This window comes from Centroberyx affinis, unplaced genomic scaffold, assembly GCF_046629955.1.
Source record: "Centroberyx affinis isolate AG114_WGS23_722 - 3 ecotype Tasmania unplaced genomic scaffold, CSIRO-AGI_Caff_v1 ptg002337l_1, whole genome shotgun sequence".
Classification (NCBI taxonomy): Eukaryota; Metazoa; Chordata; class Actinopteri; order Beryciformes; family Berycidae; genus Centroberyx; species Centroberyx affinis.
This window is the reverse complement of record NW_027280604.1, coordinates 134,494-158,774: the sequence shown is the minus strand read 5'-3', so window position 1 is coordinate 158,774 and position 24,281 is coordinate 134,494. Positions and strand designations below refer to the sequence as shown.

The window sequence follows — 24,281 nt, the reverse complement described above, 5'->3', positions numbered from 1 at the left end:
CCACTCAAAGGTAAATACATATGACATGTCTGAAGGTAAATGGTAAGTCATTTTAAATGATGTGTCTGGCAGTTTTGTGTAGGAGATGTGTGTAAAATTCACACAAAATATGATGCAAATATAACACACTGCTATATTGAACTACCCAGGACTACTTTCGCTGTTTCCATAGAAAGTGAAGGTGGCGGGTGCTGGGTGGAAATCACTGGGCAGCGGATGAATATGTGGTTGCTCACCTGAAATACTGTAGTTACAAAAATAAACCTGGTCATATCAACTATACTGAGTTAATGATATTTCCATTTTAAAACATTTGAATCAATAGGCCATATAATGCTGCTTTGGCCGCTTTGGATAATGCTAATCTCCTAGTATCAGTCAACATGATGAAGGCTAAAGTGTTAGCATAAAACACTGGAGCGAACACCGTCACAGGGACACATAGACGTTTTTGATGTTTATGTTCTAATTACTTAACGGAAAAGTTGACCAATGAATCTCCCATAAATGTTACATCTTCCTAAGCAGAGCACAGGTTATTTGTGTGGGGATGGTATGCCCTAACCCTTTCACCTTTAAACAAGTCAGCACATCTCTCCAAAGATTCTTGTTTTGCTTTGAAAGTTCTCAAATCTCACTTTTTCTCTAGATGTTATTAAGGCAGGTTTTAAATATGGATGCCATGTTTGTATTTATCAGCACTCAAGAGCTCCTGTGTGGCGCTGCACTTTAATCGGAGTCCCACAGGTTGGAGGGAAAAAGTATAGCCTACCTGAGTGGGTTTACTGCAAGTTTTAAGTGCTTGTGCAGAGCCCCTGGTGAAAGCCAAAAAGCTGCTCTCAACTATCACTGCTGCCTTGGAAAACCATGTAACTGCAGTTTTGTTGCTTCATAATTCTTAGTTGAATTGAATGTTTATGCTGTCTTTTATGTGCTGAGTGAGTTTCATGACCGCGGGGCTCTTGAAACCTGCTAAAAGCCGATAGTGTGATTTCAAAAAGAAGTGGATTCACGGCGAGAAAACAAGCATTTTTCTTCATTCCAGAAAAAAAACTAATTTTGTGAGCAGTTCTAACTTGTGTTGAGAAACAATGAAAGTCGAGCGCACTGGTTATAAAGGAAGCCTTCTTGGTTGAACAACCCGCACCAGCAAAAAAAACAAAAAAACAAAAAACACAATTATTTTGGGCCTAATGCTGCCTGTCTGAGATGGCAAAGAGAGTATAAACACAATGTCTGTTTCCTGTAGATTATAAAACTGGTTTTAATTCTCTTATTGTGGGCTAATTTATATTCATGACAACAGACAATTTCGCTTCCTCAGCACAACGACAAAATAATTCTTAAAAGAAAGAACTGAAAGCAAGTCCCCTGTGTAACCCTACAAGGGCAGGCTTGTTAATTGGGCTGTTCCCCTTTTTAATTAAAATAAAAAACTGTATAATGTACTAAGTCGCGGCAAATGTAAATGTAATAAACAGGGAGTTGAGAACTGGATGATGTCTGCATGTAAATCCTTAGAATATAACACTACCCCACAGCGCTTTTACACTGAAAAAGTATTGAAATGAGTGTTTTTATCTACATTTGTAAGTCTATATTCCTCCTCCTGGCCCTGATTAATCCCAGGGGGAACTTGACAGCTTAAACCAATGACTTTCAAATGTTCACACACTTAAACTCAGTTGGAGCCTTCTGTGGATTTTGGTTTTCCCTTTCACACTTCACACATCCTGTGTGCACCTGCTAAGTCCTTTGAGTTCATGTTTTACAGCAAAACCAAACATTATAATTTCGACCACAAAAGAAAAAGTAATGGCATCGTGTCATGGTATTTCAAGAGCTGTGATCACAAATTGACCAATGTGACAAAAGTTATTCATTTTATTTTATTTTGTTTATTTGAAATGTATCATTCCCTACATGACTGCAGGTATTTCCTTGTTGGTGATGTCGGAATTCAGAAAGAGAAATCTCTGTGTTCCTAAAGTTGTATTTACTGCGTTATGTAATATGAGTAGAGTGCATGTGAACGAGCCAACACATACCACTGGGAGAGTGGGATGTTTCTATGATACCCCAGTTGACCAAATGTGTCATTTAGGGTTTAGAGAGCATGGAAGCTGTGTCAACAATAGATCATAAGTGTTTTATTTCATTATTATATGTAATGTTTGGTATTTTATTTAATTAATAGGCCTATTGTTGTGTGTTTCTATTTTCACTCTTTGTTTAACTTTTAGTAGTCACACATTTTTGTTTTTGATTAATCAGTTAAAACATCAATTAGCCAACATGCTTGATGTGCATTTTCTTCTTTCTTCTATCACTTTCTTCCTCATTTTGGCACTGCAGTACAGAGTAGCTCTGTGTCACTTGATAAAAAAAAACAAGACACATACAACAGCCACCAAAACAACTGCTTTCATCACAGGGTCCATTTTGTTAATATTTCCAAATAAAAGAAGAAGCAGAATCAGTCTCATCTTGTAATCTCTTCTCAAAACTTTTTTTTTCATAGACTTGCTTTTATCCTATTATTTTCACTATTGTGTTGTTTTTACCCTTATCTTTTTAACTAGCAATGCTTTCTTGTTTTTACCTGTTTTGATTATAAATATAATGTTTGCTTTATTTGATTGCTTAAGCACTTTGTAGTTTGTAAACTCTGTTTTTAAAAAGTCCAATACATTCGTGTGCGCTACAAGTCGTATTTACGACTTCCGACCTCGGAGATAGAAGATTACGAGGAGCACATGAAGGCATCTTCGTAGTAAAGTACCGTAGGTTGTTAGTATTACTATTTTTCTATGCAATCAATTTGATGATTATTTTAGCAAAATTTCATATTCATAAATCCAAATGTAGCCATTCTAAACCTTTATTTATAGTATTTGAAAATGAAACCAAACAGTACATTAAAACCATTTTTAATGCAAAAAATAAGAGAGCTGCAAATACCATCTATTTGTGTTCTTTTCACTTAGAGAAGATTCCCCCTGGCTCTGATGTTGTTTTGTCTGTATTAATGACGTCTTTGTTTGTATGTGATTTCTATTGTCAATAAAGATGTCAAAAAAAGCAGTGTGTGCACCTTATAACACCAAAAAAACAACAACACAGTAAACAACAACAAACATTAAAAAAAAAAAAAAAAAAAAAGTATTACAATTTTTCCCTGAGGCCCTGAACACAACACAAATTTCCCGTCAGCTGATTAGAGCAACAAAACCACGTGACACGAGTCAGCATGTGACAGTCTGGACTCGAGCATCATGGCTGCAAGACCACAGTAAGTTGATTTCTCCCGTTGTACGTGGCAACTGTCAGACCTTTTTCTTTTTGAAATCGCAGCACCTTCACTGACCAGAGTTTGTTTGCGTTTAGGTCATATCATTTGCAATTGCTTGTGCGTAAATCGAGTAAATGTTAGCTTTTATCGCCAGCACTGTCACAGATAGCTGTCACTTCACTAAGCTAACCAACTAAACTAAGGTTGTCCAGAGACGCTGGAAAGCAGCTGACAGGCAGGTGTGGTGTTACCTGTCTGAGATGTTGAAGTCTTTCTTAGAAATTGACATAGGTAATAACTGACTCCTTGTATATTGTCTCAGCTCGGCTCCGTTCCAACTTTAAATAGTGCAGGTTTTTTGGGCGTCACAGTATTAAACTTTGTGATACTCTATACGTTTTGAGATATATAACTTTTAAGATTAATTTCCCCGAAGAGCGAATTGTGACATTTGCTAGTCAAATTGTAAACACTTTTTAAAAGATGAACTCTCAGACTTCCTGTTTGAAAATAGTTGACAGCACTCCACCCGAAACATCTGGTGATGGACTAACTGAACAGCATAATGTTGCGCAAGGCAAATAATAAAATAAACTGATTCCTGCTGCTGAGCAAACGTAAGCGCTTATTAGACCTACACTGTCGCTTCAGTGTACTCAGTGCATGTCCAGTAGACTTGTTTTTGCTGGAGTAAAGGAAACAGTGACATGTGATTCAGTTGCTCTGCTTTTTAAAATTGTGACAACTGATAGGCTAACTGAAACTAAACACAACAATGTAATCAGAAGAATTGCATAGGCTGTTACGGTAAATGTTACGGTAAATGTAACAGTTTACAAATGTAAATTATCACATTATTATAATAAATGTGGTAAATGTGTCTGGGATGCGGCGGAGATAGTGTTTGAATTGCATACATTTGAATTTGTCATGCTCATATTGCACTGTTCAATAAATTAAAATATAAATAAATAGCTAGATAAATAAGTCTAAATGCATTTGTTGAATGAATGAAATCAGAATTTGAATTTTATAAGGCACAATTTGAAATTGAATGTCATTGAATTTAACTTTTAGCTATAATTTAAAATTGTTGTTGTCTTAAGTTGGCTTGCTGAGACACACATCTGGGCTCAAGGGACTTTTGTTCTCTGTGTCGCCTGGAAGGCAGTCGCTCCTCCAAGGCTGCCAGCACTGTCTTCACTTAGCAAACCACAAGCCATATGGCACTGTGCCTTGCTCATCTCCTCAGCCAATGGTCTTTTGTTATTCTCCCCACTTTGGGAAAGAGTCACAAATTGTGTCCTAGCTACTAGTCCTGGATTGCATTGATTGCTCAATACACCAGTTTGCTATCTTGCAGCCTGGCAGGCCTATTCATAGTATTCTGTTACCACATGGCCATCTTGGTAGGAAAATAACAGGTGATTGTAATACATTAACAGGTGATGCTAATCAAATCACAGCCAATGATCTGTGTATATGGTAAAGCACCATATTGGTCGGAAATGCATGCAGCATCATGGGAATACTATGAATAGCTGTTTGCAGCAGCGTCATGTTTGCATATTTAGTGGTGGCAGTGTAATATGTTGCATGCATAATCACTACAGTAAAGGATACAACATGGAAATTCTGTTTTGGAATAAATGTAAACTATCACTTTTTTCAAACATTTAGTTGCTTCTGTAGGCGTGGGAGATTAATGCATGTGCCATTTAAAATATCAGAAAATTGGCAAAGGCAGACCCTGTCTTAGTGTTTGGCTTGTTTTCATGCCTTAGTGATGCTCACGCTCCTGTTTGAGTGAGGATGCAGCGCATCTATATATTCAGCGTAGATGTGGTTTGGCCAAGAACTGACGCCTGATTGATTTCATACTTTAGCCAGTTAGTTAATAATTAAATTCATTAAATGTGATTTTAAAGAATCTAGCGTATAACGCCACAAGGCCAATAACCTGTTAAACTCCTGTTAGACTACTACAATGAATACTTAGGGTCAGAACACCTAATAACAAGTTGTCAACTAACACAGGTTACAGACTCAAAATGAACAAGAGGCTCTAACTAATATTAGAAGCTTGGTGAGTGAGTGTACCATGTACCATTGCTGTTGGCAGTGTCAGCTATAAAAATGTTGGGCTGTAAAATTATCGTGAGGTTATGGTTTAACCTTTGTACCGTCCAGATTGAATCAGATAGTCTCTGTCCTGTTTGTTATCTAATCCGTGGACCAAGATCTATCAGTTACAAGGCTGTCTATCTGAGTACTGTTGTTGTACTCTCTGGAGGCTGGGTTGGGGTTAGGTTAGTTCATACCGCATTCTAGGCCTAAACGTTTCACCTCCAATTCATCAAACAACAATCTCTTATTCAGAAAAAAATGTGGTCCTATTTTACAGGACGAAAGTAAATTATGATCTTCCTTCATTCCTTCACCTTCTTCCATGAAGGTAAATTTAATTAAATGTAGATATATAATTTCTTTGTGAAGCCCACTCCTTCAAATATATTATAATGTCAGAATTTGATTCCCATAGGAAAATTCTCTTTTAGCCTGTCCCCCTCCCCTCCACAGGCAGGTCAGAGGTCAGGCTCACTGGTAGGGATTCTGTGTCTCGCTCAAGGACACTTCAGCAGGGCTTGCTAACACGGGGGCTTGAACCCAGGTTGTACTGCTGAGGGTCAGTCTCTCCACCCGCAAGGCCACTCTGTCACTCTAAACACCCGTCTCCCTCTCCTTTCAGACCCGTCTACTGGCTGGGTAACGACACGCTGAGGGTGTCTGCAGACCTGTTTGCTGAGAACCGTCGCCGGCTGTGCCAGGGGCTGAAGGCCAAAGAAGGAGTGGAGCCGAACTCGTTGGTCGTGCTGCAGGGAGGAGAGCAGAAGCAGAGGCACTGCACGGACACAGACCTCCTTTTCAGACAGGTAGGATATGACTCGACTCTGTCCTTTCCCCAGTAGCTTCCTCCAGCTCCTCATGGGGGATCCCCAGGCGCTCCCAGACCAGCTGGGAGATGTAGTTCCTCTAGTAAAGGGATAAGTAACTACAGTATGTGCCATGGAGAGTCTGCAGGTTTTCCTTCCAACCAAAGACCACAGCAGGTGATTTCACTCATTAGTTCCTCCTCTCTGCTTGAAGGTGTGCTAATCAGTGGAATCACCTGGTGTAGTCAGATCCAGAACAGTGTATTTAAGTGTATTATAAGATGAAACCATTGATCCCTGTGGGTAAATTAGGTAATTTCAGCGACAAGTAATAAGATTCACAAAGGGGGAAAGGAAATAGAATGTAACCACATAGCTACAATTCTAAAAATAAGCAATGAAAATGGTAGAAAAAGTAAAATGATAAACAATAAAATAAATAAACTAAACTATAAGTTATTATAGGGTTACGTAAACATATGCTACCTATGCCTGCCAACAATTTCAAGATGTTAAGGAGACTGTAATATTGTGAAGTATGGGAAGGAAATGAATTACTAACATTTATATTCTTCTCTCAAGAAGAATAAAGAATTATAGTGAATAAATATGAGAAATACAAAAACATTACATACAGTAACAGTGAAAAGTAACACAGTTGCTGCTGCCAAGGCTAGAGAGGATTGGAGGCCATTTTTCCAGAGAGTTGATTGGTGAGGAGATGGGGTTTTATACGTTTGCATCTGATAGCCTGAACATTACCTGCTCCGGAGCAGGTGCAATGTACGCTGTTTGGGTTCTGATTAATTTTAGGATTGGGGTTAGGGTTACATAGTCTGTAAAGATGCGGCAAATAGGCAAATGACACTTTGTTGAACATCTACTTTTTGTCAACTGACGGTTGAGTTTCGTTTCGTTCGGTTGAGTATTGTACTATCCCTATAAAATGTTACCATTTCTTTCATGAAAACTTCAAAACTACTTTGAAGAAAACTGAAAAAAAGGGTTAGGTGAGGTGTAGCTAGGTATTATTGCTATAACATGCCTTAGTTTACCAGTTAATATTTGCATATTATACTCAGGTGTCTGGATATAAGCTAATCCTAGCCATTGTAAATGTGAAATTTTGTGCATTTAAACCCCTGTTTGATTCTTTTGATTCTGTAGGAGTCTTTCTTCCACTGGGCCTTTGGAGTGACCGAGTCAGACTGCTTCGGAGCCATCAATGTCGACTCCGGGAAAACCATCCTTTTTGTTCCCAAACTGCCTGAGAGCTATGCTACATGGATGGGAGAGTGAGTCACACTGATCTACAAAGAGTTTTGTTCATAGCTGCCATCATCACATAGCTAGCTGTCAGCTGTAGCTTGAAGAAAGGGTCGACTAAGTCATATGCTGTACACTTAGACCCCGTTTCACCCAGCATTAACATGCATCTTGTATTTGGATAAACTAAAATGCATAAAAATGTTGGTGTAAATGCAACAAGACACAATTAAGACTGATAATCTCATCACCCAAACCACCTCAGGAGGCACATGACACAGTGAGACACATTTGACCACACTGAAACCAAAATATGAAAAAGAATGCTGTAGCAATACCAGTCCACATACTGTACAACATGTGTAAGCAAAAGTAAATGCTCACATAAGTTGCAGTTGTTATTTATTTATTTGTTTGTTTTGTTTGTTTGTTTGTCTGTAGGTCTTAGTCCTCTTGCAAAAAGACAAAAACATGATATGGACAAGAGTAATTTACATATGGTTGCTATCAATAACTGCATTGAAATACGGAGGACAAGCTGACGCGTGCACTATGCTAATTTGTAAATATGGGTTGTGAATTAAAAGAAACGATGCATGCAGTGTTACAGCCTTCCAGTGCTTGCAAGATTATGTTTAAAAAACATTAGATTAATAAGTTTGCGTTAACTCCGAGAGAAAGTTGACAGTCTGACAGTACAGATTTGTTTTTTGCGAGGGCAATCTAATTCTGTGTGGAGACATGAAATGCATTTTTAATGCCAGGTTTAAATACAAATTGGATTATTCATATTCAGATGCTACCTGGATGCAAGACGTATGTTAATGCAAGGTGTAAATGGGGCCTTAGTTCTACAGTTTTAGTGTATGATAATTCAATTATATAACAGGGATGAGCAACCATGTGCCATGAGATGTGCTATGGGCCGGGAGTCTGCAGGTTTTCATTCCAGCCAAAGTCTACAGCAGGCAATTTCTATGATTAGTTAGTTAGTCTTTGGTTGGAATGAAAGCAGACTCTTGCTCCTCCATGGCACGTAGCTGTCCATTCCTGCTCTATAAACCTCAGAACATCTTGCTGGTGTCATCTGACATGCAACACCACTTCCCTGTCATTCAGGAGTCACTTGATCAGCAGTTTCATGTGCAGGGTTCTTCATTAGGTTTGCTTTTTCTTCCCTCTGATGATGGTCCTAAATGTTTCAGTTCTGCTACTGTCTATAAGGGTGGTCTATAACCACCCTTTTTATATTTTTGGAAATAAACATTATATAATGCTTAATTAGTTCGTGATCACAAAGCTGTTTGTATGCTCCGAGCACTTCAGTTCAAAACTCAGCCTCAACTGTACTACTTTTCTGTGACCAATCGAGTGTGTTTTGTTCTTTTGACAGGATCTATCCTAAGGAGCACTTCAAGGAGAAGTATGCTGTTGATGAGGTGCAATACGCCTCTGATGTAAGTCTGCCTGTGCTGGTGCAAGTGTTCACGTCCTCGTGTGTTACGTGACCTTTTCCCTGTGCAGTAACTAACTTTGATATGAAGTCACTGAGCCATGAAGTTACAGGGGAGGACATTAGTGCTTCCATAGACTGCTGTAAAGGTGAAAGTCGTCATTCTTTTATTTGAACCGCTGGGCAAAACATGAAACTTGTGGTGCCAGACAGTATGAGCACTACTGTTTGTACTAGGACCTTCTAGAAGTTGTCATTGCATCCATTTTTACTTCAGGAGTTGCCGCTGCATCATTAACTTCATATCTGCTCAATTAAACATGTCAAGGCAAATTAAATTATGAAGCACTTTTAACTAAACCGATGAGTCATAACATGTTATACTGAGCAGAAATGGACATGATAACAATAAAAACGAGAGAACATGCATGACAAATTTTGAGATACAAAACGCCTGTGTGTGTGTGTGTCTGTGTGTGTGTGTGAGCGCATGCATGCGTGCATACACACATGTGAGCATGTTTGCATGTGCATGGATGTATGGGGAATGTGTGAGTGTATGTGAAAGCACCAGGGTGGTCTAAAACATTTCTGTAGGAAGATGATTCAGAATAATTCATGAAGGAATTTCATGAATGAGGAAGTTCATGAATGGTCAACCACCAAAATTAGCTTCTCTGCGGACACTCTCTTACTTTAATTTTAATACCCTACTGTAAAAATGACATTCCTGTTCACAGGGTTTCTAATTGCCCATATTGAGAGGTGGGGAAAACAACCATGATTACCGGTAGTGACAGCAGTGACAGCAGATCCCCACGGCAGCTAATATTGGAAGGTTGACTGCTCCTGAACTACTTTGAAGGTGTGCCTGCTGACAAGTGAAAATGTCATGAAATGTAATTTTAAACACCGCATGAAGTGAAAATTAATTTTTGACTTAACCCATAATATACTCAACCCATAATACACTCAAAACAGGTGATGTAGCCCAGCAAATTCGCTTAGTAGGAGTTGGCGTTCAAAATGATCCCATGTAATTTTTCTCTTTCATTCCTGTAAACATACTGTGACGTTCTGATGACTCATTCTGCACTTCAGGGTATTTTTACATGTCTTCGCCTGCTTGAGGTGTTACATTTCCAAGTTTATTGCAGATGAACATGATCAGTGATCAGTTCAGTGAACAGACAGTGCTCCCAGGAAGCTACAGCAAGTACAGTAATATCACTGCTTCTTCATTTGTTTTAACTATTAGCATCAACTAGTCACACATTGAAGAGTTACCTGCTACCTACACAAGGCACATCCCAACCCTTCAAATGGAAACACTATTTCTTTTGTGTCAGAACCACGTCATGAATATTGAGCTCAAATTTCTATTTTTTAAACCTTTATTCATCCGGGGAAGGGTTTTGCTGAACACCCACACATACTCTTTCAGCACTCTCTGCTTCACATGCAAACAGTTCCTTTTCAAATTCTTGAAGATAGCAATTCATGGAGACTTTAAATATGTATGCGTTGTTTTTCATGCTTTGGAAGTAGCTGGCTCTGGAGGAGTTCGTCTTCATGGTTTACCGTTGGCTCATTTTACTTCAGATCACTATTTTCGGATATGTGGATATGTTTCAAAGAAGAAGAAGTTCTGTGCAAATGAGCGAGTCATAGTTTTCTGACTAAACTGCCTTGTGCAGCTTCAGATAGGCTTTTTCATTTTGAAATGGCTTTCATTAGTGTTACCACTGGTTATCGCAGCCCTTGTGGTGTCCAGGGTTTACAACTATTGCAAGCATCAACAAACACGTTTAACGCATCAAATACATTTAAAAGTCACATTTCTCCTGTCGCATAGTGTCCGCCCTTATATGAAAAGCTGCCAGCGCTTACGTGATTGAGTCTACTTTTTTTTTTTTTTTTTTACAGTATAACGATATTGTTACGGCTTTATCATCGTTTGCTGTCACTAAACCCAAAGATAATAGTGTTTCCTCAACTGCAGTAAACAATTTAAGCAATTACTTCAAATACGATGTAAGGTAAAATAAGCAGTCATCTAATCTCTTCAATCAAAGCAATCTCTTCAGTGGCTGAGATTTTGCATCAACTTGGATTAAGGTTCATTTTGGGTATTAAGAAATGCTATCTACTGCATTTGGTTGATCTCACATTCATGTAAACCTTTTGATTTTTCCGTAGCTTCCGTAGATTTAAAATTTTACAGAGACGATATGATGAACGGTTTATGAAGCCATTTTTTAGGGATGATAATAATAATAATAATAATAACAATGCTCAAATATCAGCACAAGGTCTGTGAACCTTGAGTCGGGGATGTATTGCCTGACATTTAAGCAGTTGGCAGAGGAGTAATAAAGTCGCTTGAGCTTTGTCGTTTAATGTGCAGCTGAGCACCAGGGGAGCCATAGAGCCGCAGCAGTGCCTGTGAGACTGACCTTCCCTTCTGCAGAGCAATAGCAGAAGAAAACAGCCGCTTGTCTCCCCCACTCTACTGCGTGTGTCACTCTTCTAACTACTGCCCCTTTCTGCCCCGCTACAGATTGCTGATGTCCTGTCTGACCTGAAACCAGCAGTTCTCCTAACATTGGTATGCTGCCTGCCTCTGTGCATTTATGTTCCATTTAGTTTTAGGCATTTGTATAATGCTCTTAGGGTTAGACCGATATATCGATATGATGGGGGCTCCTCCCTGACTACAGCTAGTATTATTATTTTTATATTGGATGGCTGACTAGAGAAATCCTTCTGGAGTGGTGTGGGGACATTTTATTCAACCAGCTTAAGGGATGGCAGTCTGTAAAACCTGCAATGAAACCTGCCTCACCTTGCCTGAAGGAGCTGCCAACCCAACTTTAGTGGTTTTAATGGAGAGTTTTAGTGTCACTTGATGATCTAAATGCTGTTTCAGAGGCTTTTCCACCCTCCCACAAATAAAATTCTAGGGGGAACACTGAATCTTTGTAATGTTTCGGTATTAAAATGGTCAAATTTAGAGCTATTGAATGCTAGCAATGAAGAGAATAAACTTTAATTCCTAGATTGCCAACATTATAAGCAGCCTAGCCAAGTTAAAGGGCCAAATTGCTCCCTTTTCACCAATTCTACAGCTGTCAAAAATCAAAAAAATCTAAAATCCCATTGCCCCTCCCTGTTTGATTATGCAATAGATTATCCACCCAGAAAGAAACTTATTTAATATACTGTATTGACATTAAGATGCACTTGGCAGTGACGTCACCTCACTTGTTTCTGTGTTTTTTGCGTCCAGCGAGGACAGAACACAGACAGTGGGAGCATCTGCCGTGAAGCCTCCTTTGAAGGAATTAGCCGGTATGTTTAATTGCCATCAATTACGCATTAATGTAATTGTGCTTTGTTCGTTGAGTTTGTGGTTTGTTTGTTTTTTTTATTATTACCAAGGATGCAACAGACGCTCCTGCATATAGATTGCTGGTGATTAACCTAATTCTGGAGCTAATTTGTTTGAACAAACAATGTTGCTTTTGCTTGTTAGTTATCAATTCATGGCAATGTTACTTTTGCCTCTGTTGTCCTTAATATTGGTCTTTGTTCTTTTTTTTTAACCTCGTATATCACTGTGCACCCAGCCTTTGATCTATTTTACACTCTAACCCTCGCTACTTTGGCAAAGAAAGTTTTATAGGCCTCTTTTTCAGCTGCTGTGATCAGCTTTCTTGTCATAACCGCCTCATCTGGGGGAATATGAATGCCTTAAAGGGACATTCCACAGACAGTCCACCCATTTACTGCATTCAGCCTATTCACTTCATTCAATGCCCCCATAAGACAGAACGGCAGTACGTATGCCTTAAATTGGGAGAGCTAGATATTGAAATTGCCTTTCTCTTTCCCATTATCGTTGCAAAGTATTATCTGATTGGATTAAAGCATAATGAGGTCATCTATGCCTGATATGTAGCAAGAATTAGCAGTTAGATGAGTGTACACCCTGCTCATATATACTAAATTGTCAGTATCACAGTTTTGTGCACTGCTATATGGAGTGAATATTGTTTTACTGTGGAGTTTTCACTGCCCTTAAATGCCATATACTTTTCTCTCTGTGTTTTCAAAGGAATGTGCTATATCCCCTCGCATCAAACTGTATCATTAACTTGTGCTGTTTCTTGTAACTGCATTTATCAGCTTCCAAGTCAACAACACCGTTTTGCACCCAGTCATTGTGGAATGGTAAGTCATTTTAAAAATTATGCATCACAGTTTTATACTATTGAGGAAGCTTAACCCCATTAAAGATGAGAATAATGACTCTAGTCTTCCCCCTATTTACATAAAAGGTTCTTCAGTCAGATTCTACTACATGTAACGTACAAACACTGGCAATCACAGCTGCCCAGCCAGGTAATTGTGTGTCTGTAATCAGAAGCAGGGGCTTTTCTTTGGGTTGTTTTTCCTGTCTTAGACAGAGCTATAAGCCAGTCTGCACGGCTGTAATGGTCTTCGTGCCTGCCTGGCTGTCCTTGGCATTAGAGTTTGCACCCTCCAGATGAATTGACATTTTCTGAAATAAGGAAGAATGCTTTTCAGGCACACCTCCTGGGGAGAAAGACTTGATTGAACCCGTCTGCCCCCCTCCCTTCCCTCCTGCGTTTGTATGGCTTTCTTTTAATGGGTATTCTTTTTATCAATGCCGCTTCCACTAGTGTTACCATTGGTTACCGCAGCCCTTATGTTATTTCTTTGGTACTATTTTTGTAAAAATCCCCATTGCTCTCCAGTGTTTGTTTCACATCCAGCACTCTGTTAACATAAATCATCTGTTGCGGCTCTTTGTTAGTGAGCTGCTTCCTCTCAGTCAATAGTCTGTCTGTTCTGACATTGACGGTATTCTGGGAGGAAATTGATAAGTAATTCTGATGTTAGTATTTTTAGAGTCAGGATACATTATGAACAGGAATTTGGCTTGCTGATATCAGTACACAGACATATTGACAGCAGGGGCAGAATAGGGGCAACAGGGTGGCATAGTCATTAGATGTCCTTCAACTGGAAGGCTCAGGTTCAAACCGCTTTGACAGCAAGCATCTGTCCTGCTGAAGTGTCCCTGAGCAAGACACTAAATTCCTACCAGCTCCAGGGGCGCTGCTCTGCAGCTGATGCTGCGCCCTGACCTCCCTGGTGAAGGAGGCAGGTGAAAAGATCAATAGAGTTTCACATGAAAACATAGTGCATACTGACACATTGTACAGGGACAATAGGACCCCACATATAGTGCAAGGGAACGGTGTAGGACATTTGTAGGCTATACATACTGTATATATACTTATACCATGGTCTGGGTGAATACTCGATTCTGATTGGCTGCAGGGTGTCCATTAATTCCTGATAATGGACACCTACTAAGTAGTTCCAATGAAACTGTCTGTTCACCGTTCTAAATTAATGCGCTGGCTACATAGTATCAGCCTGTATCTAAAATGAGTAACCATAGCAACAGGGACGCAGTCAAAGCCTCCGTTTACAATGTGTATGTTCGTGAATATCTTGATATTGATTTGGGGACAATGACATGGCTGGATAGCTAGCTAGTCTGAGTTATGGCTTGTGAAAAACTTTAGATTTTGATTACAAAACGCATGAAAGTATATTGCCTGGCTGTCCTTGGCATTAATTCCGTTATCCATTACTTCCTGATAATGAACACCTCGTCGGGCATTTTCCCTTACATATCTCTCTACAATATGTATTCAGTATTCAAGCACAATGTGCATTCAGGCAGTGTTCCAGCTGCAGAAGAGGCTTTTTATTCATATCTTCCGTTTCAAGTCTCTCGTCTAATAGTGTGATAGCTGAAGCTATAAACTTTCTGTCCCACTATTCAGTGCACAGCAACGAACGGACTCTCAGTCCTTGAGTTGCTGTTGGGGCACAAGCACAATAAAGGCAAAATACTGAATTGCGAATATTTGGACTATTTTGACAGATATTGCAGTTTAGACAATGGTTCTCATTTCTATATTCTATTTCTGGGAATGAGGGAGGATAGTCTGCCAGACACTTCTTATTCTCACTACTATCACTTATTGATTGTGTATATTATAAAAGATGAATTTTACAAACGCCCCTATTGCAGCCATCTCAATACAGATATTGCATTCTTTTGTATTGCAACATCAATATGAATTCTGTATATTATTCAGCCCTCGATGCCATGTGCTGTGTGTAGCTAAATGACAACCTGGCAGGGTAAGTAGCTGATGTGACGATCAGAGAGCCGATCTCTCAGTCCTTGTTGCTGTCTGTCCCTGCAGCCGCCTGAGTAAGACCGATATGGAGCTGGAGGTCCTGCGCTACACTAACAGGATTTCCAGTGAAGCCCACAAAATGGTAAGATCCTTCAAGTCTGACACACCATCTGCATGGGGATGAACTCCACAGGCTACTCAAACCTTTAAATTTGGAAATTTTAAACTATACAGCACCAATCGCCCTGAGGGAAATTCAGTTGGCCAGGCCGGCAGTTAAACACTGTGGACACCGCAGGGCACATTCACAAGTTCACAACATTCACAGTTAAATTATCACTTTGATCAGTCTAGTGAAGCGCCTGGAGAGGTCTGCAGAAAATGTAATACCCAAAGCATTCAGCAGTGGACAGCATATAAAACAATATTGATGAGTTTAAAAAGCATTTGGAGAGTAATTTTGGATGTCAGGATCCTGTGAGGCTCTAGCGTAAACTATTTTGAGGCTATTGATTTTAGCTTCATCCAGCAGTTCAAAGGATAGCAGTTAACAGAGATAGCCTTCAACCAGTAAGCTGTAACATTAAAGCGGTATTTCACTTCTGCAGAGCATTTTCTCTTTCCCAACATGCATACCTCTTTAGAGCAGTCAGCCTCTTCTCTGCCCTGGAAACACACTGTCACCACCAGCATCCAAACCCCCCCCCCACTTTTCAATATCAGCAATTGTTACAATGTTAAAAGTACAATTGTTAGACTCAGTTTTCAACATAAATGTAAGAGAGTGATGACTATATGTCTATTTTGGTGGTTTACCAGTCATGACCACCTGTAGAGGAATGCGCACTAAAAATTGTAAATGTTCTCCCAAAGTGAAATATCACTTTAAAGGAGTCAGTAAAGGTTAGGTCCAGTGGTTTTCTGCAGTCTTGTATCTCTCCAGCTCATTAGATATAATGAAGCACTTTATTCCTTGCTTTTCCTCTGTAGATCATGAAGCATGTGAGACCTGGACTGAAAGAATATGAAATGGAGAGGTAAGTGGTCCATTTTGTCGTTAGAGATATCAAAACCACTTTGTGTGTGCCGAACAATACATGCACAGTAACTTGTCCCGGTGACACTTTGTGGTAGTATGGGAGGAAATTGATGAGCACTACTGTGTTTTTTTTTGGGTTTTTTTCCAGAATCAGTATAACTATATTCATCAAGGTGTTTTAACAGTACTGACACATACTGACATTACATACATTTGACATTCTATGCCTACTTGCCTTTAAAAGAGTGACGTAGCGTATGGTTGCACTCAAGACTGTTTGAACCAAAGCAGGTGAAATGCCCACATTATATGGTTTTAATTACTGTAATGTTGCGACATTAAGCCGGTCAGCTGTTTACTGCACTATCTGGACATTGCACAGCCTCATAAAATAATAAAGGAGATTAGAAGAGTCGGTTGATTGTAAGACTTGCCCCTCTGGCTGCTTTTCATTCATGCAGACTCATGATAAGAAACACTGTGGCCTCACAGTACTGCAGAAATTAACTCTGCTCCCTTCACTTTCCCTTGAATAGACCTCCTGCTGATGCAGTCACTGCTTTCCATTCACTAAGTCAATGTTTTGTCAAAATATCATTAGTGGATTAGTGTTCCTGTTAGGACCTTGACTTTGACGTGTGAAATGTGTAACGGGTGAAGAGCCTTTCACAGTGAATCTGCAGTTGGGATTACACCCTGCTGGTTCAGAGCAGAGAACAAAAAGAAACGTCATGCTTCAGTGTGTGTTAGTGCTCCAGTTACTGTATAATTGTTGTTATAGGTGCAGTGGAATAAGTACTCAACAGTTGTTGCTTGTTGTAGCCATGCTAGGTTGTGTCACACGCTTCACAGCACTGTAGTGACAATTCTAGTCCAAGCACTGTGTGGTGAAGTGTGCAGGACATGTGCAGTCATAGGGATTTCATGAAATGAAAAATTAATCCAGATTCAAAACTTCATTTTGGCCCTTTTGGTCATTGTGTTTTTGGTGAATCAGAAAATGTCTCTGTTGTTTAAGTGTCTTGTAGTAATTTCCACAGAGACAGAATTTAAAATAGACCACCACCTCTAGTCTAATAAAACCATTTCTATTTTTAGCTCATATTTTTCTCATTTCATTTCCTAGCACTTCTCTATGTTACGTTTTAGGAATCACAGGAATATTTTTTTCACATCTGTTTTCAAGTTACTACCGTTATGATTACTCCTTACAATTGGTTTCTGGTAAATTTGACTTAGGAGGTTAAGCCTATCCTACTGTAGTACTGTAGTAAATCATTCTGGATAAGGGCATCAGCTAAATGCCAAAAATGTACTTGTCTGCAATGGTAGACACTGGTTCCAGTAGGAGGGATGATCAGAACACCTTTAATCAAGATAAGAGACTGGGAAAAAAGAGAATATATAGGAAAGCACATTTAGTTTTTATTTGTTTGTGTGAAGATGAGATTGTGTGTTTGTGATGCGACCGTTTCAAACTGTAAAAGGTTATTTGCAGTTTATCTGTGATTGATTTATTTATTTATTTCCCATCAACGCTCCATCAGAGCGGCTGTCACTCATGTTCAGTCGCCTTTGCTGTGTGAGATGAACCAGGGAACATCAGCCTGTCACCCCAGACGGCGCGCCGATGCTGTCGAGATCCATAGAAGCGTTTGATGTGTCGGCTGTGCGATGATTAAAGAACGAGTGCTAAATGAATTCTTAAAAAGCGCGAGGTCAGGAGGAGGGCAGTGCAAGTCCTTCAGCTAATTAGCGTTTCCTCTGATCTCTGCTGTATTGAAATTGTTTAGTTTCCTTTCTTTGACTAGGATATTTCTTTGAAGGTGTGCTTTTTTTTTTTTTTTTCTTGCAGTCTCTTCCAGCACTACTGCTACACCCGAGGAGGGATGCGTCATACTTCCTACACCTGTATCTGTGGAACGTAAGGCATTGATGCTTTCTTTCTTCCTTACTTACTTTATTACTATATTATTTCCCTCGAGGGGAAATTAGAGTGTTGTCAGAAATATAATTAAAGGTAGCTTAGAGGTTAGAGAAGCAGGTTTGTGACCATAGGGTCGCCAGTCCAAATCTCTAGACCGGATGGGAAAATAACAGTGGGGAAAGAGAAGTGAGTGAGCAATGATCTTTGTATGCATTGTATGTGAAGCAAGACATTGCTGAAAAAGAGCGTATGTGCTTTGCCTACTTTAAAACAATTAGTTTATAAAGTTAAAAGTAAAGAAAAAAATAATAAGATGCAGCATAAAAAAGATAAGACAATCATGCAAAAATTGTATTACACAAAAAGGAGTTGGTAGGAAATAGTATTTGGAATGGATGTAGGAATGGATCGGCATTGGTTCCCATGAAGAGTTTTAGTTCCATATGGTCAAAAAATAATTAACCTTTTATCTGCAGCTCTAATTTCCTCACCTAGCACTTCTATATCATACATGTATATGATCTTTCTAGGGTTGCAGGAATATTCTTACATTTTTTGTTGTGGTGCTGCGGCTGTGACATTTAACTCTGCTGTTCCACACATTCTAAGGCATTCATGATAAGACCATCAGCTATGTGCCTGAAATATAAATGTATAAATAATATAAATGCTGTTTCAGATGATGTTCCACATACATTCTTTACATGTAGTATACGCCACTGAGCAGGCATGCTTCTTTTAGCTCGATAACCTCTCCATGTCCCTCATAAATGTCCGTCTCGGCCAAGAGTGTGTTGATTTGTGTCCTTCCAGTTTCCTGCGAGCCTCAGTTCTGCTAGTCTTAGATGTTGCTACTGTAGCGGTCCAGGGTGTCCCTCAAGTCACTGTGGCAGTCCAGTGCCCTGAAGGATTTGAGTTTAAAGCGCTGCAGTTGAACTGTATCATCAGGACCCACAGCTGGTTGCAGAGATAGAGTTTTGGATGCAGGGGAATTGGCACTCTGTCACCCTGCAGTGTCCCGGCTGTCTGGCCGCTGTGTGTCCCCCAGCCTCGCCGCCTCTGCTCAAACAGTAGGAGAAGATCCACTTCCTCTCTGTTGCGGGGCTACTGTCGGGTAGCGCCATCATTACGGGTGAAGAATTTGAAGACCGTGTTGCTAATTACGCTCTGGCCTTTTGTATTCAGACTTTTTTTTTTTAAACCCAGTGTAATGAGCACTTCCTGGGGATTAGCGGCCAGCGGATGGAAGGCATTTTCCTGTTCAAATTAAGAGCTCGCTAAATGAGAACCTGAGCGTCACACCGAGCCCTCGCTGAGGCACAGCGCCTGGGTTTCCTAGTCAAAAGGTTGCATGTGTCAAGAGCCAAGAAAAACCCCAAAGGATTTGGTTTAGAATAAAGAATATATTTTGATTGCCCACAGATTCCCAATTCCAGACTTTTCCTTTACATAGTCTTGGAAGATGTAGTTAAAATTTCTGGTTTATATATGTCACATGCCATGTAATATTTAATCATACATAGTTATCAGTATTTGTCACCTTGTTTTTTTTGTTATTAATGTATTGTCATTGTTCAACAACAGGGGCAACAACTCCTCCGTTCTCCACTATGGCCATGCTGGGGCTCCCAATGACAAGACTATTGAGGATGGAGACATGTGGTTAGTAGTTTTCAGTTGTTTTCAAATTTCAGCAGTTTTTCAGCAGCAGGTGACCTTAGCCCTAACCATGGTGCACCGGCTCCCATGGGCTGACTCCACACATAGGCTTGGATGTATAAGTCTGGGTTTGAACCCGACACATTCCACTGTCTTTTCACTCATGTATATTTTAAGTGGCCGTTGGGAGACCAGAGTATCTCCAACACCAGCACCTTTGAAAGTCAATCAGTGTCAAAAGCTTTATTCGCACTTAAGGACATGCTTTGGGCAATTCCTTGTAACAAGAAGAATAATAAAAAATTGAATGTTTCTCTTGAGACACTTCCAGGGATAACCTTTAAGACAGTTAAGACACGCACGCACGCACGCACGCACACACACACACACACACACACGCACACACACGCACACACACACACACACACTGGCCTCAGCTCTACAAGGCACTTTGGAGAAAAGCGTCTACCAAATATATGTTACATTATGTTACTGTATCTTCAAATTGTGATGTTTTATCTCTTTTGTGTTTATCTGTACGCATGTTGCTCTGTAATCCACTTTGTGATGAACTTGTATTGTTCAAAGCTCTTTATTAATAAATTTGACTGGATCCATTCTGCAGTCTGTTTGACATGGGTGGAGAGTACTACTGCTACTCCTCGGACATCACCTGCTCCTTCCCAGCCAACGGCAAGTTCACTTCAGACCAGAGGGCCATCTACGAGGCGGTGCTCAAGTCTTCCCGAGCTGTCATGGCTGCCATCAAACCAGGTATCATCTTTTACTCAAATAAACTAATGTAGTACACGTAACAACACGCTGAAATTTGATTGGAGGCTCAGGTCAAAGAGTGTATAAACGAGGCTGGTTGTGTTACAGGTGTGAAGTGGACCGACATGCACCGCCTGGCTGACAAGGTCCACCTGGAGGAGATGGTGAAGATCGGCATCCTGAAGGGCTGCGTGGGAGAGATGGTGAAGGTCCACCTGGGCTCCGTCTTTATGCCCCACGGCTTGGGACACCTGCTGGGCATCGACGTGCACGATGTGGGAGGCTACCCGGAGGTCAGGGCCGCTCTCCACTTCTTAAACGTTACTGAACACAGGTCATAAGGATACTGTAGTAAGAGCAGGGCGGGTGCTTGTAAACTTGAGACTGAAGCCTATTTGATAGATACAGTGTGATGAAAGTTATCATTTACGTGTTATGTTATAGGCATTTACATGATGACTTATAATAAGCACAACAGGAGAATAAAGTTAAATTGTCAGATTGCCCACATTGTAAGCAACCAGTAGCAAGGGATGCACCGGTCAAAACAGCGTCCAGACAGCGAATAAGTAAACACATCCCTGTCTCCCTAGAATATTGATGCATCATCAATAATAGATAAGTCTTAGGTACAGAAGTAAGAGCCGAGTAAAAAGGGGTCGAGATGAGGCTGAAGGCAGGGAGAAGGGAAGGTGAAACGTTCCCTGTAGAGAGTTTTCAGGTTATGGTGGGAGATGGGGAGCAGTTCTGCAGTCCTGACTGCTGTGACAACACCTGCGCTGACTCTCCCATCAATTTGCTTTTAACTGGAAGGTTACCAGTTTGGATCTCAGGCCTGCTGGGAAAGTTGGGGTGAGGAAAGTGAATGACATATTATTTTTGTCGGGGAGGAAAAGCCTCTGGAACAGCATCAACCTCCATCATATCGGTGGTGGATGGCACTGAGTGGCTGATATCCAATATTTAATAAAGGGCCAATATCAACAAACTGCTATTAATGGTCTAACCCTTAAAAAGATATTTTACCTATCTTTGGGTATGCTTCTTCGGGACCCCTGTTTTTGATTAATGTCTGGCATTGTTATTGTGGGTCCTTATTGCTGTTTATTACATTGTCTTAATGTTCATAAAGCTTTCCCTAATTTTGATTTGAAAAGTGCTATGAAAGTAAAGTTCCTTCTTGGTTTTTAACTGACTGTGCTGTCGGTCCGTTCAGGGCGTGGAGCGAGTTGACGAGCCTGGGCTGAAAAGTCTTCGGATGGGCCGCCTGGTGCAGGAGCGGATGGTCCTCACCGTGGAGCCTGGCATTTACTTCATCAACCACCTGCTGGACCAGGCGCTGGCCAACCCTGCCCAGAGCTGCTTCATCAACAACCAAGTGCTGGCTCGCTTCCGCGGCTTCGGAGGGGTCAGTCCGCCCGAACCGTCTTATTGGTCCATATTCGTTTTGTAGGGGTGGAAAAGTCCCCCAGCCCAACACCTCACCTTGATGTGGGCACAACTGATATTGAAGTGAAAGCACCAGAGACAGAGCTCCCAGTACAGTGTTAACTTGATACTCGGGGCCACACAGTATGACAATATTGCGGTTCACATATGTTTTGCAGAAGGCTAAATATGGTGATTCAATCAAGGCCTGTGATGTATTGTGAAATAATATCCCTTTCAGCAGCAAAATGGTAAATCAATTATTCTTCCAAGTAAAGAGGCAGAAATTTATTACAGCATGAAAATCAAGGCCTCTCTGACTTTCAACAGCCTTTATTCCCTTTTCAAGAACATCATTTGATAAACAATCATTATGATGGGCTTGCATTGATATCCTTAAAATCAAAACATCACATGAATACGGTGCGGTGCCCGTCTCACTTTAACCATCTGTTGCTGTGTACCTTGACTTCTGCACCTACAGTTCTGAAGCAGCACAGTATTATCCAGATATTATGGGATTTTGAGGTGTACTCCAGACAGGGAATATCAGGGATTTTGATAAACTCTCCGGGGAAGTCGGGGAATATCAGGGAATTTTGCAAATGGATCACTTTACATGAATATACCAGACTGTATTTTACAACTTGTTTCACACATTCATTGCTTTAGACGGAGGGTTTCAGCTGTTTTTTTTTCTCCACAGCAACCCAACTGTAGTGGAAACCAGACTGTTTACCCCTTTAGAACTTCCCTGATCTGAAAAACAACATTAACAAACCAGGAAGGAATAACATTTGTAGGTCATGGAAGCGCTCCAACGTGCTTATGGAAAAATCATGGAATTTTACATCAGGGCCACAGTGGGAACTGTTATTTCACAGAAATTCATTAAGTCTGATTTTTGGCCTCTCTGTACAGTTAGGGATTGGGCTTAATTCACTTTTCATTCAATTCAGTCAATTTCCAGCAAAATTCTAACATTTAAAACTCTCTGCCATGAGAAGGTTGACAGGTCCATCCCACTGAGAAATAACTGCGAATGAATTCTCTATAGTTAACAAATGAATTCTAGTGTCTATTTACATTTTGAATTGATTGAATTGACTCTGGTACAGTTGCTATAGTTACTCCTGCGTCTCCCATCGATTCATCTTTGCTTTGTCTCCTGCCTCCTGTTTGAACGTGTCACATTACTCCTGTGTGCAGGTGCGTATTGAGGACGACATCGCGGTGACGGCAAACGGCATGGAGCTGCTGACCTGCGTCCCTCGCACCGTGGAGGAGATCGAGGCTTTCATGGCCGACGCGGCAAAACCCTTCAGCCCCGTCGTCAGCAGTGAGAAATTCTGAATGTCATCTCTCACTGAACTCCCATCTGTTCGCTTTGATGTCGGGAATGTTTGTTCCTGCAGCCGAGGAAAACTTAATGCTCTTAAGTGAAATTAAGGTTATTTCTCTGTCACTGTCATATCTCACATTCTCATACAATAGAGCCACAATCACAACTATCAATCATTTAATGCAGTAGACGCAACACATGCCAATAATCAGCCAAGTTTCAAGTCTTTCATACTTGGGAGAATGCAAAACAGATTAAACAAAACGCTTTAGCAGCTGCTTAGAAAGACAAACTCCACCTTGCTGCTTCAAAAACGGTTAAGAATTCACTATTTCTGTGCCTCCTGTTAAATTAGTTAAATTTTTGTAAAAATATTTTATACTTGGTATTCATGGACGATTGACGAAAAAATGTTATGAAATTGAATTGAATAAAATCTTCTGTTTGCAATTGTGTGTAGCAGGATGATTTTTTTTTTAAGCTTTAGAGAGACTGGATCACATTATTTCCAAAACTATATTGAACATTTGATGCAGTTTGCCTACAGCAGTGGCTATAGAACAATAGTTATAGAAGTCTCCTTAATGCATTGATCCTGCATTAGTATGGCAGATACTGTAGTTCTTTCTTAAATGTATGTAATATATACAGTTGAACCAAAGTAGTACACTGGAACACAACTTGATTTTTTTCCTGACAGTTTCTGTTGGAGATAGATCAGACGTGTAGCTTTTAATCAGCATGGAGATCGTAAAAAGTGGAACTAAATCTTTATGTTGTAATACTGCCTTTGTCCTCTAGATGGATGACTATCCTTACTGCATGAACCAGAGATGATGTCATCAACACTACCTCACCCTCACTGCCTGTGTTTCATGTAATACTGCTGCACCAACTTAGGAATCACACAAGAGAAAAGT

The 24,281-nt window shown here is 40.3% G+C and overlaps 1 protein-coding gene across 1 annotated transcript; it reads left to right on the top strand.

The window, feature by feature from the left end:
• The first annotated feature begins 3,269 nt into the window (after positions 1–3,269).
• On the top strand, positions 3,270–23,787 carry pepd (peptidase D). The gene is made up of 15 exons (XM_071533189.1): positions 3,270–3,292; positions 6,042–6,225; positions 7,393–7,520; positions 8,885–8,948; positions 11,505–11,552; positions 12,234–12,295; positions 13,133–13,177; positions 15,259–15,334; positions 16,183–16,229; positions 18,087–18,155; positions 19,743–19,820; positions 20,443–20,591; positions 20,700–20,884; positions 21,808–21,999; positions 23,229–23,787. The coding sequence occupies exons 1-15, from the start codon at positions 3,276–3,278 to the stop codon at positions 23,370–23,372; spliced, it is 1,488 nt and encodes a 495-aa protein (XP_071389290.1). The 5' UTR covers positions 3,270–3,275; the 3' UTR covers positions 23,373–23,787.
• Positions 23,788–24,281: the final 494 nt, after the last annotated feature.